Source organism: Rosa rugosa, chromosome 3 (genome assembly GCF_958449725.1).
Source record: "Rosa rugosa chromosome 3, drRosRugo1.1, whole genome shotgun sequence".
Lineage (NCBI taxonomy): Eukaryota > Viridiplantae > Streptophyta > Magnoliopsida > Rosales > Rosaceae > Rosa > Rosa rugosa.
In genome coordinates this window covers 43097536-43112054 of record NC_084822.1, presented here as the reverse complement: position 1 = coordinate 43112054, position 14519 = coordinate 43097536, and the positions used below count along the sequence as shown (strand labels likewise).

Genomic DNA, 14519 nt, shown 5'->3' with positions numbered 1-14519 from the left:
GGCTTCTTCGGCTTAACCGAAGTACTTAGTACATTATGCAATCCGTCATAGGTTTATAACACGAGTCATACGACTTCATTCTTACAAAAGCGTTTTCTATCTTACCCATTCAGCCCATAACTGCATCTTACTCCTTCAGCCCATTAGTACATCGTGTCACCATAACATACATATCTGCTGGCCCCCTTTTTCGTTAGGCCTGTGTATCACATCTATACATCTTCATAACTTCTTCCATTCAATCAACCAAGAAATTTAACATAGTACAAATATTGTTCAACTGTATTCATCACTCTAATACAATCAGGGAAATATTACAAATTTAAATTTATTACACCATCCATGTTTATAGTCAGCCAAATACTTGACAAATTAGAACCTCAAAGTCCGATCACGCCGCTTTCGATGACTACGGCATTTTCGTCCCGTTGGTGGACTAAATGCATTTTTCGCACCCACACTCGTGCTTCCACCAACTGCAGCAGCTAGGACAACACGACGATGTTCATTCCGGGGACTCTGTACTATTTCTAAAGCAACACGGTTCCGCTGGTCCTCAGAGACGAACTGTCATGACATTAACACAACTACCATTATATATTATCATTCATTTTAATGCATTTACTAATGATTTCTTGCATGAGTGACTAACCCCTATTGACCATGGGTCAAGATAGTGCTGCATGTGCCTAATGACGAATATGCCGCTATCAAATGTTTGGGGATTTGTCCGGTCCCCTTCGGCCAAGGTAAGTGAGAAAGATGGAAAGTGGTAATAAACATCGCCGAACATTGTCATTTCGCATGAAAACACCTTCTGCATTAGTGTCATCTAGCAACAGACAAACATCAACCACAATTAATAAATCACATAAAACATGTTACTTGTTGTCATTGGCCTAAATCAAATATGGTGCTAATTTGAAATGGTATTACCACGTCTCGTGCATGATGCATTCTCCTACCGACCGACTTTGGATCGGGATAGCTGTCCCACAATAATGCTTCCTTTTCATGCAGGTCCATGACCAATAAATACCAATGATCATCCATACTGTCATGCAGTGGGGTGAATATCTACATGAAATAAGAAATTCGATACCAATAAGCGAAATACACCCACTTGTCACAGCAAAAAAAATTAGGCATTTATTACCTTCTTGCAAAAACGAAGACGGCGATGAAACCTCTTTAAGCCGCACATCTCAACCGTACTTGCAAGCCAATTTGCAAAGCAAGATTGCTCTTCATTGCATCTACCTCGTTCCTGTACTACACCAAGGTCAGTCACTGCTACACATCATTTCAAACCACTAACATATATTTAATATATGTACACACAATTGACACTTTTATACCCCGAAATATGTCGGAAGAAACCAACAATCACCGTCTGGCTCATCCAAGTACGCCGCACAAATATTTAAAACCTATTCATTTTGAATACACACTGCATTACATCGATTGTGGAAACCCAATTCTATATTAAAGGTATAAAATAACACTTCTCTCTCACCTTACAAGACAGTGATGTTGCTGGTGATAAACACTGAACTTCCATTCTAGTGACTGCAAATTCACCATAACGGGCAATTTCTATGCTGCATGCAAACTACTTTTAGGTGCATCAATACACGTTAATTTTATTCATGTAAAATGCAAGCTTACACCGATAATGCGTGTTTCGCATTCAGTTTTTATCCCCATCACTAGCAACCGATGACCATACAACTTACGAATGTTTAAACAAATGCAAAAATGAATACACAACCCATCTATCTTCATAACAATACAACGTCTCATTCACTGTTACTACAAACATATTAAATATTTCAGCTATCATTATTCCCAGAATTTTTACCAGCAATTTACATTACAAATGCCACAGACAATTCATTCTTTCCATCTAATCTAATCACCATTAACAGTCAAGGCATTACGAAAATTTATACTTAAATACTATCAAATGACCTGCATCAACTTTACCTGATCCTTCAAATATTACACTCCGTCATCTACCTAATTAAATCATTATTACAGTAATTACCAGGTTTATTGTACGAAACAAGCAGCAAATAAATCTTTTATGTTCACAACTAGGTGTTTGCCTGACTACATGCACGCAAGTCATTAAAGTTCGACTTTAAAATAATGAAATGCACACCCAACATAACAGAACATTAATACACTGACCATACGGCAGTATTTTATCATCATAGGGACGGACTGCACAAACATTAAATCAAAAGTTCCTATCCCCTAATATTCCTAACACGATGACATAAAGACGACCCCTTTCTACAAACAAACTAATCAATTCCATATTTTCCCTATATCCTCACACAAGACTTGTCAATCTACACAGGTCGTGTTTAATACTTTATCGCACGTATTGTTTGTAATCTGAAAACGAATTGTAAATTTCTATTTACCTCCACTTGTCTTCGCCTACAAAGTTTTTCTGAAATAGGAACCTCAGTAGATCGCCATTCTTCCCTGAAATCACACTTTCATTTGCACATGCACCAAATTTTCGTTTCAGGCTCTTATGCTTCTGTTTTCGGCCTTTACTCTTCACATGCTTCACCTCCATATCATCAACCACGCGTTTAACATGCTACAATAAACAAAAACAAAAAATTTCATAATCTTTTCTATTTTATTTACCAACAAAACCACTTGATAAATAGAGGATTGTAATAAAACGGTGTGAAGTTCTGAATCCGTACCTCCTCCACCTTGTGTGCTTCTATATTGCCCTCCCTAAGCCGAGATACGCGCATTATTGGGGGTATTCCCATTCGCTTTTCCATGTATATCTTTTTCCCCCTTTCTCTACCACTTATAACCTCCACAACCTCATTAACAATTTCTTCAATGGCTGCCTCATTCACAACTTCAGACATATATTGTTCTATATGGCGCAAATTTTCTCCCATTCTCTCCAACTCGCGCTCCATTAAACCAGTTGTTTCTGTCACCCTCCCAATTATTGATTTCACATCACCCACCCTTACCTTCATCGACCCAAACCCTTCTGAGCCATGATATGTATTCATTTTACACGGGTCACATCGTAATGCACCATAATCTGTTTCTCCACCCACATCCGGGCGGATTTCATGCCCACTGGTTTCCTGCAATTTTCAGTGACATCGTAAACCATTTACATAATACACATATTGCAATTATAAATTCAACACATATGACTCTTAATCAACCCCACATACCTTCTCAACTCCCTTAGCTCTTCTCTGTTTACACTGGGGCTCCGTCCTCACTGTTTGTCTGTGTCAATCGTAGACGGTTATAAAATTAACACTTACACTAACTACATTCAACACCTATTATTCTAAACCCATACACAGCAATCTAATCATTATGGTATCATAAACAACATGGCAGTTTCAACACTCTATGAAGTCCTAATTCAATTGCTTCAGCATAATCGAACGCAGATATTTTCAAACTATTTTAATGACATTTCAATTACGTCTACCAAGTCCCAGTACAAATTCATATCAGCTATGCAACGTTTGTCAGGATTGCAACTAATGACATATATTAGCAACATATATATATACACACACACACACACCCACACTCACACACATACACATACACACAGAATATATATATATATAAAATCACCACTGCCATACAAATCTCCACTTCAATATCATTTATTCCTACAGATTACTTACACGCAATTCACTTGGACAGCGTCTGCTCTTCTGGAATTCGGTGACCTCCATTTCGACTTCTTACCAAATGCCATGTTTATTCCGGTTTCGTTTCACAAGCACCGTATTTTTCCTTCTTCAGCGCCGCCTCCTACGAAATCAATCGGAGCCAATTTCACGGGGCCTTTGTCAGCAAAACGCTATTCCGATCTGTTGCTGTGGATGAAGATCTATTTCTGGAACTCCCATTTTCCTATCCCTGGTCGTTCTTGAAGAACAATAGCTGTTCGTTCTACAACACCAACACTGGAACGAATTTCACCGCCGCTGTTGCAGATAAGTTTTTATTGGTCGGATTCGGTTTCGAGTTGTATAGGTTCGATTTCAAGTTTGGAGGCGTCGAAAGTGAGAGCAGGGGAGTGTGAGAGCTTAAAACAGACCTAAATCCCTAATCGAAATGGATATCCCAATCTCAACAAAAATGAGTCTAAAGCAATAAGACAGGTAAAACAATTTTTTACCGAGCCGAACCAAGTCATTTGTTTGTTGCTACTGTTCTGTTAGCGCGTGGCTTACACGCAGCGTTTGTTAACAGCAGGTGAGGGTCACCCGGTGAATAGCAGATACTCCGGCAGTATAATAGGGAAGTTTATTATAACTCCCCACGTGTCTATGTCTTTTCTTTTTCGCTAGTGGACCTCCCACAAGATCCATAGCCACTAGACCTATGTTTCAAGCATCCAAATTTTTCTTGCCTACTGCCAAACTTAGCCTCAGCTTTTTCAGAGAATCATGCCTTGCGTTTGCCTATCCGGCTATCCCAAACTCTAATATTGCGCCAGACTTTTTAGAGAGAGAGAGAAAAAAAACTTAAAATTCAATTTTTTTTTTGTTGGGAATCAAATCAATACTCATATACTACAACTAGTCTACTATGAGTCAAACTCAGGACATCGCACTTACAAGAGGAGATTTATGCCACTAGACCAAATAATACTGGGCTTCCCAGTTCAATTATGACCAAGTAGATTCAAATTCTTTTTTACTTAACTCTAAAGAAAAAAAATATTTTTTTTAAAATAAAAGGCAACAACATAATTAAAATATATACTGACGAAAAAAAAATTACTTATAAAAAAAAAAAAAATAAGTAAAGCCACATTGTTGACGACTTTGCTTAGGCATTGATATCATTTTATGATTTGGTACTTATTTGTAACGGTGTATGCACGTTTCAAATTAATGCTAAGTCGAAGACCCTATACAATTTACTGCAAGTTTAATGGCCCAATGTCATGTCCTTGTTAATTAGGATCCACTGGTCAGCCTGAGCAGAACATTTGAATACCAAAATATTTGAGTTTAGCAGTGGCCATCTATATTCTATATATAGGACCACCATGGCCGCCCACTGATTCACAAACACAGAGCTGATCCAAAAACACACAGACTTCACCTTCTCCATTCTCTATATTAAAGCCTACTGATCGATTAGCCATGTTTCTCGAGCTGTTAGCCTTCTCCCCCTTTCTCCTCCTCCCCTTGCTTTTCTTCATCCTCAGGCTTTTCTGCAACTCGAAAACCAACGGCAACAGCAAGCTCCCCAAATCATACCCAATAATCGGTTCTTTCCCAGCCCTCTACAAGAACTATGCCAATAGACTCCCATGGTTCACTGAGCTTCTCCAAGACTCGCCCACATCTACTATTACCATGCACCATTCTCTGGGCCGCCACTTCGTCATCACCGCCAACCTGACTGTGGTCCAACACATCCTCAAGACAAAGTTTCACATCTACCAAAAGGGCGAGTCCTTCAGTACAACTCTCCACGACCTCTTCGGCGACGGCTTTTTCACCGCCGACGGTGACAATTGGAAGTTCCAGCGGCAGCTCTCCAGCCACGAATTCAACACAAAGTCGCTCAGGAAATTCGTGGAAGAGGTGGTGGACACTGAGCTGTACAATCGGCTGATTCCCATTCTATCCATATCTTCCAGCCAGCGAACCGTTCTCGATTTCCAAGACATTCTCCAGCGGTTTGCCTTCGACAACATTTGCCGGATCGGGTTCGGTTACGACCCAGAGTATCTCCTTCCTTCTCTGCCGCAAGCTAAATTCGCGGTAGCGTTCGACGATGCGGTCCAGATCAGCGAAGAAAGGTTCAATTCCATGCGCCCGGTGTGGACGATCAAACGAGCTCTCAGAATCGGATCGGAAAAGCCATCTCCACCGTGCGGTCTCCGACGTTCGACAGTTTGCGAGCACCATCGTCAGGAAAAAGAAGCGCGAACTAGACGAGAAGAAGACTCTAGAGTCTCACGATTTGTTGTCTCGGTTCTTGAACTCCGGCCACTCCGATGAGAAATTTGTCACCGACATTGTCATCAGCTTCATCCTCGCCGGAAAGGATACGACCTCGGCAGCTCTGACTTGGTTCTTCTGGCTAATCTCAAACCACCCCAACGTCGAAAGCCAAATTCTCAAGGAGATCAATTTGAAAACGGAGAGCGAAGCTGGATATGACGAAGCCAAGGACATGGTGTACACACAAGCGGCGCTCTGCGAGAGCATGAGGCTGTACCCTCCGGTTCCGAGGGACATCAAAGAGGCAGTAGACGACGACGTTTTGCCCGACGGGACTAAAGTGAAGAAGGGGATGACAGTGGTTTACCACATGTACGCAATGGGGAGGATGGAGCAGATATGGGGTAAGGATTGGGCCGAGTTCCGACCCGAGAAGTGGTTGGAGCGTGACATGGCGACGGAGAACTGGCGGTTCGTGGCGAAGGACTCGTTTAGCTACCCGGTGTTTCAGGCGGGGCCGAGGATCTGTTTGGGGAAGGAGATGGCGTTTTTGCAGATGAAAAGGGTGGTGGGTGAGGTTTTGAAGAGGTTTAAGGTTGTACCGGAGAAGAGGGAGAATGGGAAGGAGACGGATATGCTTACCTACCTTACCGTAAAAATGAAAGGTGGGTTTCCGGTGACCGTTGTGGAGAGGGCTTGAGTATTCGACTATTTATATTGCATGTATTTATTGCTCTTAAAGATAAACGGTTTACCGCGGTTTTAATTTGGTATTGTTTTCATATTTATACATTTTATTTGTATTTTAAATTTGAGCTGGGTTTAGGCTTTACCCAATAATGCAGGATGCCTTATTGCACCTTTCGTTCTATATATTATTGTTCATGATTACGTGCGGGGGCAACCCCTTTCCTTTTTTTACTTTTGTTGAAACAAACAAGGAAATTACTATCACGGTATCACTAGGGTTTGGATTGGGCTAATTTTAGCTATATAAAATTTTTGTGAATAACTCAATTTTTGTTCAAGTAAAACCCTAATTTGTGTTTGGCCCAAACTCTAGGTTACTTGACCTAGTGACCTAGTGGTAATAGGGTTTAATTAGAAGAATCTAGAGATTATATTTCCTTGTATGATTCAGACTCTATGCATTGTAATCCTCTATATAAAGAGGCCTCTATTATCAATGAGAATACACAGCGAATTTCTCTCAATTTCTGATTCCCTAAAACACATTATCAGCACGAAGCCCTAACCCTGAAACCTTAATATTATAGCCTTCAAACCCTAAAAACCTCCACCGCACAACTCGAAGCCTTCGATCTCAGGAGCCCAGTTATCGGCAAGTTAATTGCTCTCTTGTGCACCCTCAGCGGTCTCCAGCAGCAGCAGCTCCCGCTTGCTTTGCCAGCGAAAAGAACAGTAGAAAAAGAAATACAGAGGTAGTAGGAGCTCTTAGTCAATGGCAAGAGAGAGAGAGAAAAAAAAAAAAAAAAGAGGGGAAGGGAGCGGCCCACGTGCTGGGCAAAGAAGAAAAGAAAGAAGAAGAGAGGGCAGACGTGGCCCACTGCCACAAGAAGAAGAAAAGAAAGGAAAAGAAAGAAGATGAAAGAGAAGACGCGGCCAGAAGTAGAAAAGAAGGAAAGAAAAACAAATGGGCCCCGCGGCCTTCCCTTAGGTCAAAGCCAGAAGAAAAAAAAAAGGAAAAGAAGACGGAGGCGGGCCCAAAGGAGGAAGAGACAGACGCAGCCCAGCCCAGAAACTCGGCCCAGAGACAGAAGCCCGTCAGCACTGCCACGTCATCGCCCAGTCAGTACCAGTCAGCAGCCACGTCAGCACCAGTGCCACGTCAGATCCCCCGGTCAACGACCGGTCAACCTTTTCCGGCCGACTTCCTACCACTTTTCCGGCAGCTTTCCGGCGATTTTTTCCGGTCAAATTTTCCGGCGACCTATTTCGAGGTATTTTTTACTAAATGTTCCCGTTTTTTTTAGAGTTTTTTAATTAAATTTCTCTCTTTTTCGGAGACTTGCAACCTCCCATCTTCTACCCCCCTTTCTTCATCATAGGGGAGACCAAATTAAGCCGAACTGTGGGGGTTCGTGCTCACTCCAAGCTTGAAGCTTGTAGAGTCCTCCAAACTTAGAGTTTGTTGAGATAAAACAATCGACTGCAAATATCATTGTTTCGATCTAATCCAACCCCTCTTGGAAGCGACTACGCTCGGAGATTCCTAATTTATTGGAAGCGATTACGCTCAGAAATTTTATATGTTTTCGTGGTAGCCTATTGCGCTCCGAAACTAACCCTAATTTCTTGTTCTCTTTCAGGATGAGTAACCTGAACAAATTGGACTTTGCTCCATTGGGAACAACTGGCCCTGGATATCACAGGTGGGTTCGTGATGTCCGCCAGCATCTCAAGGCCGATGGAATCCTAGATACGATTCTCGAGCCTAGCCAGGACGTGCTAACTGTTGAGCAAGCTCAAGCTTTGGAAGCCAATAGAGTAGCCTTAGAGGCAAATAAGGAGAAAACCATCATCCTAATGACTCGTCATATGGATGATTCGCTCCAGTATGAGTGTATGAATTAAGAAGACCCCATAAGGCTGTGGGTCTCACTCGAAGAAAGATTTGGCAACGTCCGTGACTCCCATGCTTCCTGACCTAGAAGTGAGATGGCATAGCCTCCGCTTCTGTGATTTCAAGTCAGTTCTTGACTACAACTCGGAAGCACTTCGCATTAAATCCTTAATGGAATTCTGTGGTAACGAGATCACAGATGCGATGTTGATTGAGAAGACTCTCTCTACCTTCCCCCGTCTCTGCATTGATGGTTGCTAAGAACTATCGAATCGATGTTACTGCAGGACGGATCACAAGGTTTCATGAGCTCATTGGAGCTATGAATGTCGCTGAAAAGCATGACAATATCCTTGTGAAGAACTATAATTCGAGATCCGTGGAAACAGAGCATATTCCGGAATCCAATTATAGTCGCGCCTCTAAGAGAAGGCGCCAAGAGCGAAACCCTAATCTTAGGGATACTTCTTGACGTTCTGGTCCATATAATCGCTCTACTTGGGAAGGTAACTGCCAAAATAGGCGAACACGGAACCGAAGAGGTAAAGGTGGAAAGAGAGAGGGAGGCAACGCCTCTGGCCATGTTGGTGGCGCCACCAACACTAAGAGCCATCTAAATGACGCTTTCAAAGCGCCTCAATAGCAAAGAGATGTATGTTCTCGATGTGGAGTGTCTGATCATTGGGCACACATTTGTAGAGCTCGTGAAGAACTTGTCACCGCCTACAAAGCATATTGTGAAGCAAGAGAAGCTCAGTATGTGGAACAAGAAGATCAAGAAGATGATCTAGAGTGAAGGGTTCAAGACTACAAATCTAGCTGGGATCAATAGATCGCCAATTCTGTTTAAGTCTTTATTTTCCAAGAGATGTAGGCAATTGCCATATCATTTTTGTAGTAGATGCCAATGCTTTTGTCTTTCTTCAAAGTAGGCGTACTCAACGTAAATGTGATGTCTAGGAAGGTTTTGAGATTAGTGGTACTTAAGCGAGCCTTGCTCCACCGACATCTCTCTACTCACCTAGTCACATTTATTTTGGAATTACCGAAAGAAATTAGACGGCTACCATTGTTTTGCATTAGCTAGCATTTGGATTAGATCCTCCTAATGATTAAGAGAAAATGATGTACTCCGTTGGCTTATGAATAAAATTTTGAGTTCTTTTCATTATGACTCCATTTTGATTCATGGGCATGTTACTTTGTGACTACGATGGCTGGGCCATCAAGAATTAATTCAAGGACATGGAATAGCCCAAGTTCCCCTTGCCAAATGGCACCTGGATTACTGTCACGGATACTCTCTACGCTCCTGGGGCAAATCGTACCTATGAATAGCCAACGGATTCCATGCAGAAACGCATGTAGAGAACAGAAATGAGTTCCTTTGCAATACCTCTAATGATTGCGAATAAAGGCGCATCTTAGAGAAGTTTATGTATCTCTTTAGTGGACTCTATTCGAGCTATTAATCCAATAAAAGTTATGAGAGAATATCTCTTGGATTTAGACACATATTGGCTTTGTCATGACAGGATAGGTCATCCTAGTCATGATATGATGATCCGTCTATTAAACACTTCACACGGATATCCATTCTTCAGAGTGAGAAGAAGCTAGAATCGAAAATTGATTCCAGGACTAAATTAGACAGCAGCCACCGCAGCATCTGGTGCTGCAGCTGTCTTGGGACGCCATAGGGCCGCCCAAGTCCCTCGTGATGACGCCATAAATGGCGCCAACCATGGGCATGACGCCATTGTAACGTCCCGAACCTAAATTTACCAGTTTACGAGCCTTTCAATGGGTAAACGACATTTACATTTACTTTTTGGCTCCGTTTCGATATTTTAGGGGGCCCTAAAAGTTGGCTTTTTGTTCGGGTCAAAATTTGAAAAAATGTTATTCATGAAAGTTGTAGAGGACGTTAAACCGAGCGCGTGTATATGTGGTACGTAAAAATCGGAATTCGTATGCGAAAGTTATAAGCGAAAAGGTAAAGTTACTGTTCATGATAAATTAGGATATATATAGGAATTTACTGTGGGTAGATCAGATTCTACCCAGCCTCTTTTTCTCTCCCCGATTCTCTCTTCCTCTCCAACCTCTTCACCTTCTTCCGGCCATAACTTCTCCATCCGGCGATGGATTTTGACGTATAAGATGTCGTTGGAAAGCTATCTTCCTTCTCTTCATTTCTGGGTTCGTTTGGTAGCTTAATATGAACTGTCGAAGGTGCAGCAACGAGAAGAAGAGGACTGTCACTGTAGCAGATTGATGTCATCGCCGGTTTCTTCCAATTCCGGCCACCCCAGACGATCAAGTTAGGTTCTTTGAAAGCGCCTTGGGACGTATATGATGCTCCCCAAGTATTTTACATCGATTTGACGCGAGAAGGAAGAATCAAAGATTTGAAATTCTGGGTTACTATTCACAATTCGGGTTCAAACTTCTCCTTAATTGTTGAGGTACTTCTAGTCGTTTTCTGGATTTGTTGTAGTTGTGAAAGATGCTTAGAATGTTGAGATGATGCTGTGGATGAAATTTGGTGGCCATCGGAGGATGTGGCCGGCGGCGCATGGGGCCCTTGCGCTGCCACTGTAGATGGCGCGTAGAGCAGGTTTCCAATTCTTGTTTTTAGCCAATTAAATCCTATAAATATTGTAGAGCTTGTTTATGTGATTTTGGTGGACATTGGAGAAGTTTTGTATCAATTGTGAATTTTTCCGAATTTTAGAATTTCGGTTAACGATTTACGAGAATCCGACAGCCGGATTTCTCTTGGTTCTGCCCTAGAACCTTTAAATTAATGAATTGGTGTTAATGGTGAAGTTTGGGTTAAATTGGAGAATAAATGAAAATGTTGATTTATGAGAATAGGACATTGGAATCGTATTTTAATTACTGAATCGTTATTCACGAATTATAATTGTGTACAGGGCGATATACCGAGCTATTGCTCGATGAAGGAATTCGTATACGTGATCGCCTAAATAGTACTGTGAGTGGACATTTATTTTAAATTAAATGTGCATGCAGTATATTATTATTTTTCGATTGGGGTTTATTATTTGAATTATTGAGTATTATGATTTTATGAGCTTGATTTCTTGAGATTTATTATGCTCTATGAGTTAAGGGATTTTTAGTGGATTTCCTTCCCGAGGGCTTTCAATAGATTTTTTCAAGCTATTTATTTATGAGTTATTGAGTTGGGAAACGATTTTCGGGAAGTGACTGATTAAGAAAATATTATGAGAATTATTGTTTTCGAATAGCAGTTTTTATGATGATATACGAGTACGAAGGATTTAGCAAATATTTGAGCATGGTTAAATTATCGAGATTTATTGAGTTTTGAGCTCCACACTTATCAGCCTTGAAGTTAGATTGAGATTTCTTTCCGAAAGCATTTATTGATTTATAGAGTATTTGACTTATGCTTTCGAGGATTTATTGAGATATTGAGATTTGAGTTAGCGAAATAATCATGAGTTATGCTTTCGGTGAATTATTAATGTTTTATTGAAGTAACAGCGAGTTTCTTTCCGAAAGCAAGTAACTGAAAGAGGTTGTTTCCAGTTTATTGAGGAGGCTATTTACGGCGTATGCGCATATTACCTAGTTGGCAGTCCCTTCTAGGTAATAATCTGGTTGGCAGTCCCTTCCAGACTATATTCCGGTTGGCAGTTCCTTCCGATGCGTCATCTGGGTGGCAGTCCCTCCCAGATGGCATGAGATGGTTAGTTGGCAGTCCCTTCTATCCACCGCCTCCTATTCCGGTTGGCAGTCCCTTCCGATGCGTCATCTGGGTGGCAGTCCCTTCCAGATGACATGAGGTAGTTAGTCGGCAGTCCCGTCTACTACCTGTGGTTAGTTGGCAGTCCCTTCTACCACCGCCTCCTATTCCGGTTGGCAGTCCCTTCCGATGCGTCATCTGGGTGGCAGTCCCTCCCAGATGGCATGAGATGACTATACAGCAGTCCTTTCTAGTCATCAAGCAAGCCTCTTGAAAAGGATGTTCTTGTTTTTATAAGGATTGAGGATGAGATTTTAAGAGATTTCAAGATGTTCTATTTCTACGCGATTAAGATTGCAGTAAAGATGATGATTAAAAGTATTTTTCAAGATTGTTACTGCATGCGAGATTTTAGAGAATAACTTGGGAAAACATTACGTTTTACTTATTCATTCGAAATTACTTATTTTTCGTCCACTCACTCTAACGGTTTTTTAAATGTTATCCCCTGAGCCTTCGGTTTCAAATGCCCAGTTTGCAAGCCAGTTTAGCTTGAGGTCGAGCGTACATGGGGTTGAGGCATAGCTGTCATAGCGTCCGCATTATAAAAGTATCGGTCCTTTATCTTATATTTTACCATCTTGTACGCCTGTACAATAGATTGCTCTGATAACTCTTGAGATTAATATTCTTAAGTTCAGAATTGTTTGTGAAATTGGGAGGTGTTGTGATTTAGGAGCATGGTGGCTCCAGAAGATTAAGGGTGGATTATTTTAGAAGTGTAAATGTCTTTCTACAGGTTTTTGGGTAGTCCACTTTTAGAGGGAGTTCCGCCAAATTTTTGGTAGAATTTCTTCTAAGGTGGGCCCTGCAGGGCCACTTCGGATTTCAAGGTGAAATCTGGGACGGGTCCTGTCAGTTGGTTGTTCCTCCCAATGGCCATGACGCCATACATGCTATTTCCATGGCCCCAACGCCATGATGGGAGATGTAGTCACATATTTTGCTTCTAATAGCGTTACAGACGCTTAGGCCCGACCAAAATCCTCATTGGTTGATTCTAAGGCCTCTCGCTCATTTTACAAAGCCTGTTCCTTAGGGAAATTAGGACTGAGACCGTCCTATGCAAAGGATATGACAATACTCATTATGTTCTTACATAGAATCCGTAGGGATTCTCTGGACTGATTCACCCAACTTGCGGACGTTTAAATATCTCATGATGTTGGTTGACATGCAAACACGCTGGTCACATGTTGTGCCATTGTCCACTTGTAATGCTGCTTATGAAACACTCCTAGCACACATCATATGACAACGGGCTCACTCCCCGAATCATCCTATTCAGTCAATTGGATTTGACTATGCTAGTGAGTTTACATCGAAGACTTTCGATAGTTATTGCATTTGGGACTGATGTTGGACATCATATTCCCATGAGCACACCCAAATGGTCTCGCGGAAACGACTACGATGGTAGTCCGGACATTGGTAATTGCCACCAACCTCCTTATATCCGCTTGGGGTGATGCAATATCGCATGCAGCTATGCTAATTCGTCTACGACCCACTGCCACTCAATCTACCTCTGCGTTACAGCTAGTGACTGGGTACAAATATCGTACTTACGCATATTTGAGTGTGCCATTTATGTGCCAATTGCGCCGCCACAGCGCTCTATAATGGGTCCTTACAGACGAATGAGCAACTCAGTTGGATTTGAGACTCCAACAATCGTCCGCCACTTAATGCCCTTGCATGGCGATCTCCTTACCGCTAGATTTGCGGATGTCACTTTGATGAGACAGTCTTCCCGTCGTTAGGGGGAGATAAGAACACAGATGTTCAGCAGGAACGACAGGAATTGTCGTGGCCTGTCCCCACTATGTCTCATCTCGATCCTTACTAAAGTGACGAGATCACACAAATATGCTGCAAACATGCCTGCAAGGATGGACGTCCCTACGAGAGGACGTAGCGCCACCCTACACAGAGGTAGGCATGGCGCCAATGCCAAAGAGAGTGGCACTCTGGCGTTATAGGCCATGGCCCCAGCTAGGATGCGTGGGAGGTCCGTGAGTTCGAAGGATACTTTGGCACATTCCAATCCTTTGATCATCGACACTCAAAATCCGTCTCATGAGTATCTTCCGGGTTATGGTTATCGTTGGGGGACGCCTCAACGTCAAAACATATTCCTGAGAAT

General features: G+C 42.0%; 1 protein-coding gene and 1 pseudogene across 1 annotated transcript; one reads left to right on the top strand and one right to left on the bottom strand.

Moving 5' to 3' along the window:
- Positions 1-249: 249 nt before the first annotated feature.
- On the bottom strand, positions 250-2586 carry LOC133736560 (uncharacterized). The gene is made up of 6 exons (XM_062164102.1): positions 2433-2586; positions 1359-1601; positions 1157-1267; positions 937-1077; positions 653-832; positions 250-567 (listed from the first exon to the last, which is right to left on the bottom strand). Exons 3-6 carry the CDS (start codon positions 1202-1204, stop codon positions 373-375), a joined length of 564 nt encoding a protein of 187 aa, XP_062020086.1. The 5' UTR covers positions 1205-1267; positions 1359-1601; positions 2433-2586; the 3' UTR covers positions 250-372.
- Positions 2587-4992: 2406 nt separating this feature from the next.
- Positions 4993-6861, top strand: LOC133739377 (cytochrome P450 94A1-like; annotated as a pseudogene).
- The last annotated feature ends 7658 nt before the right edge of the window (positions 6862-14519 follow it).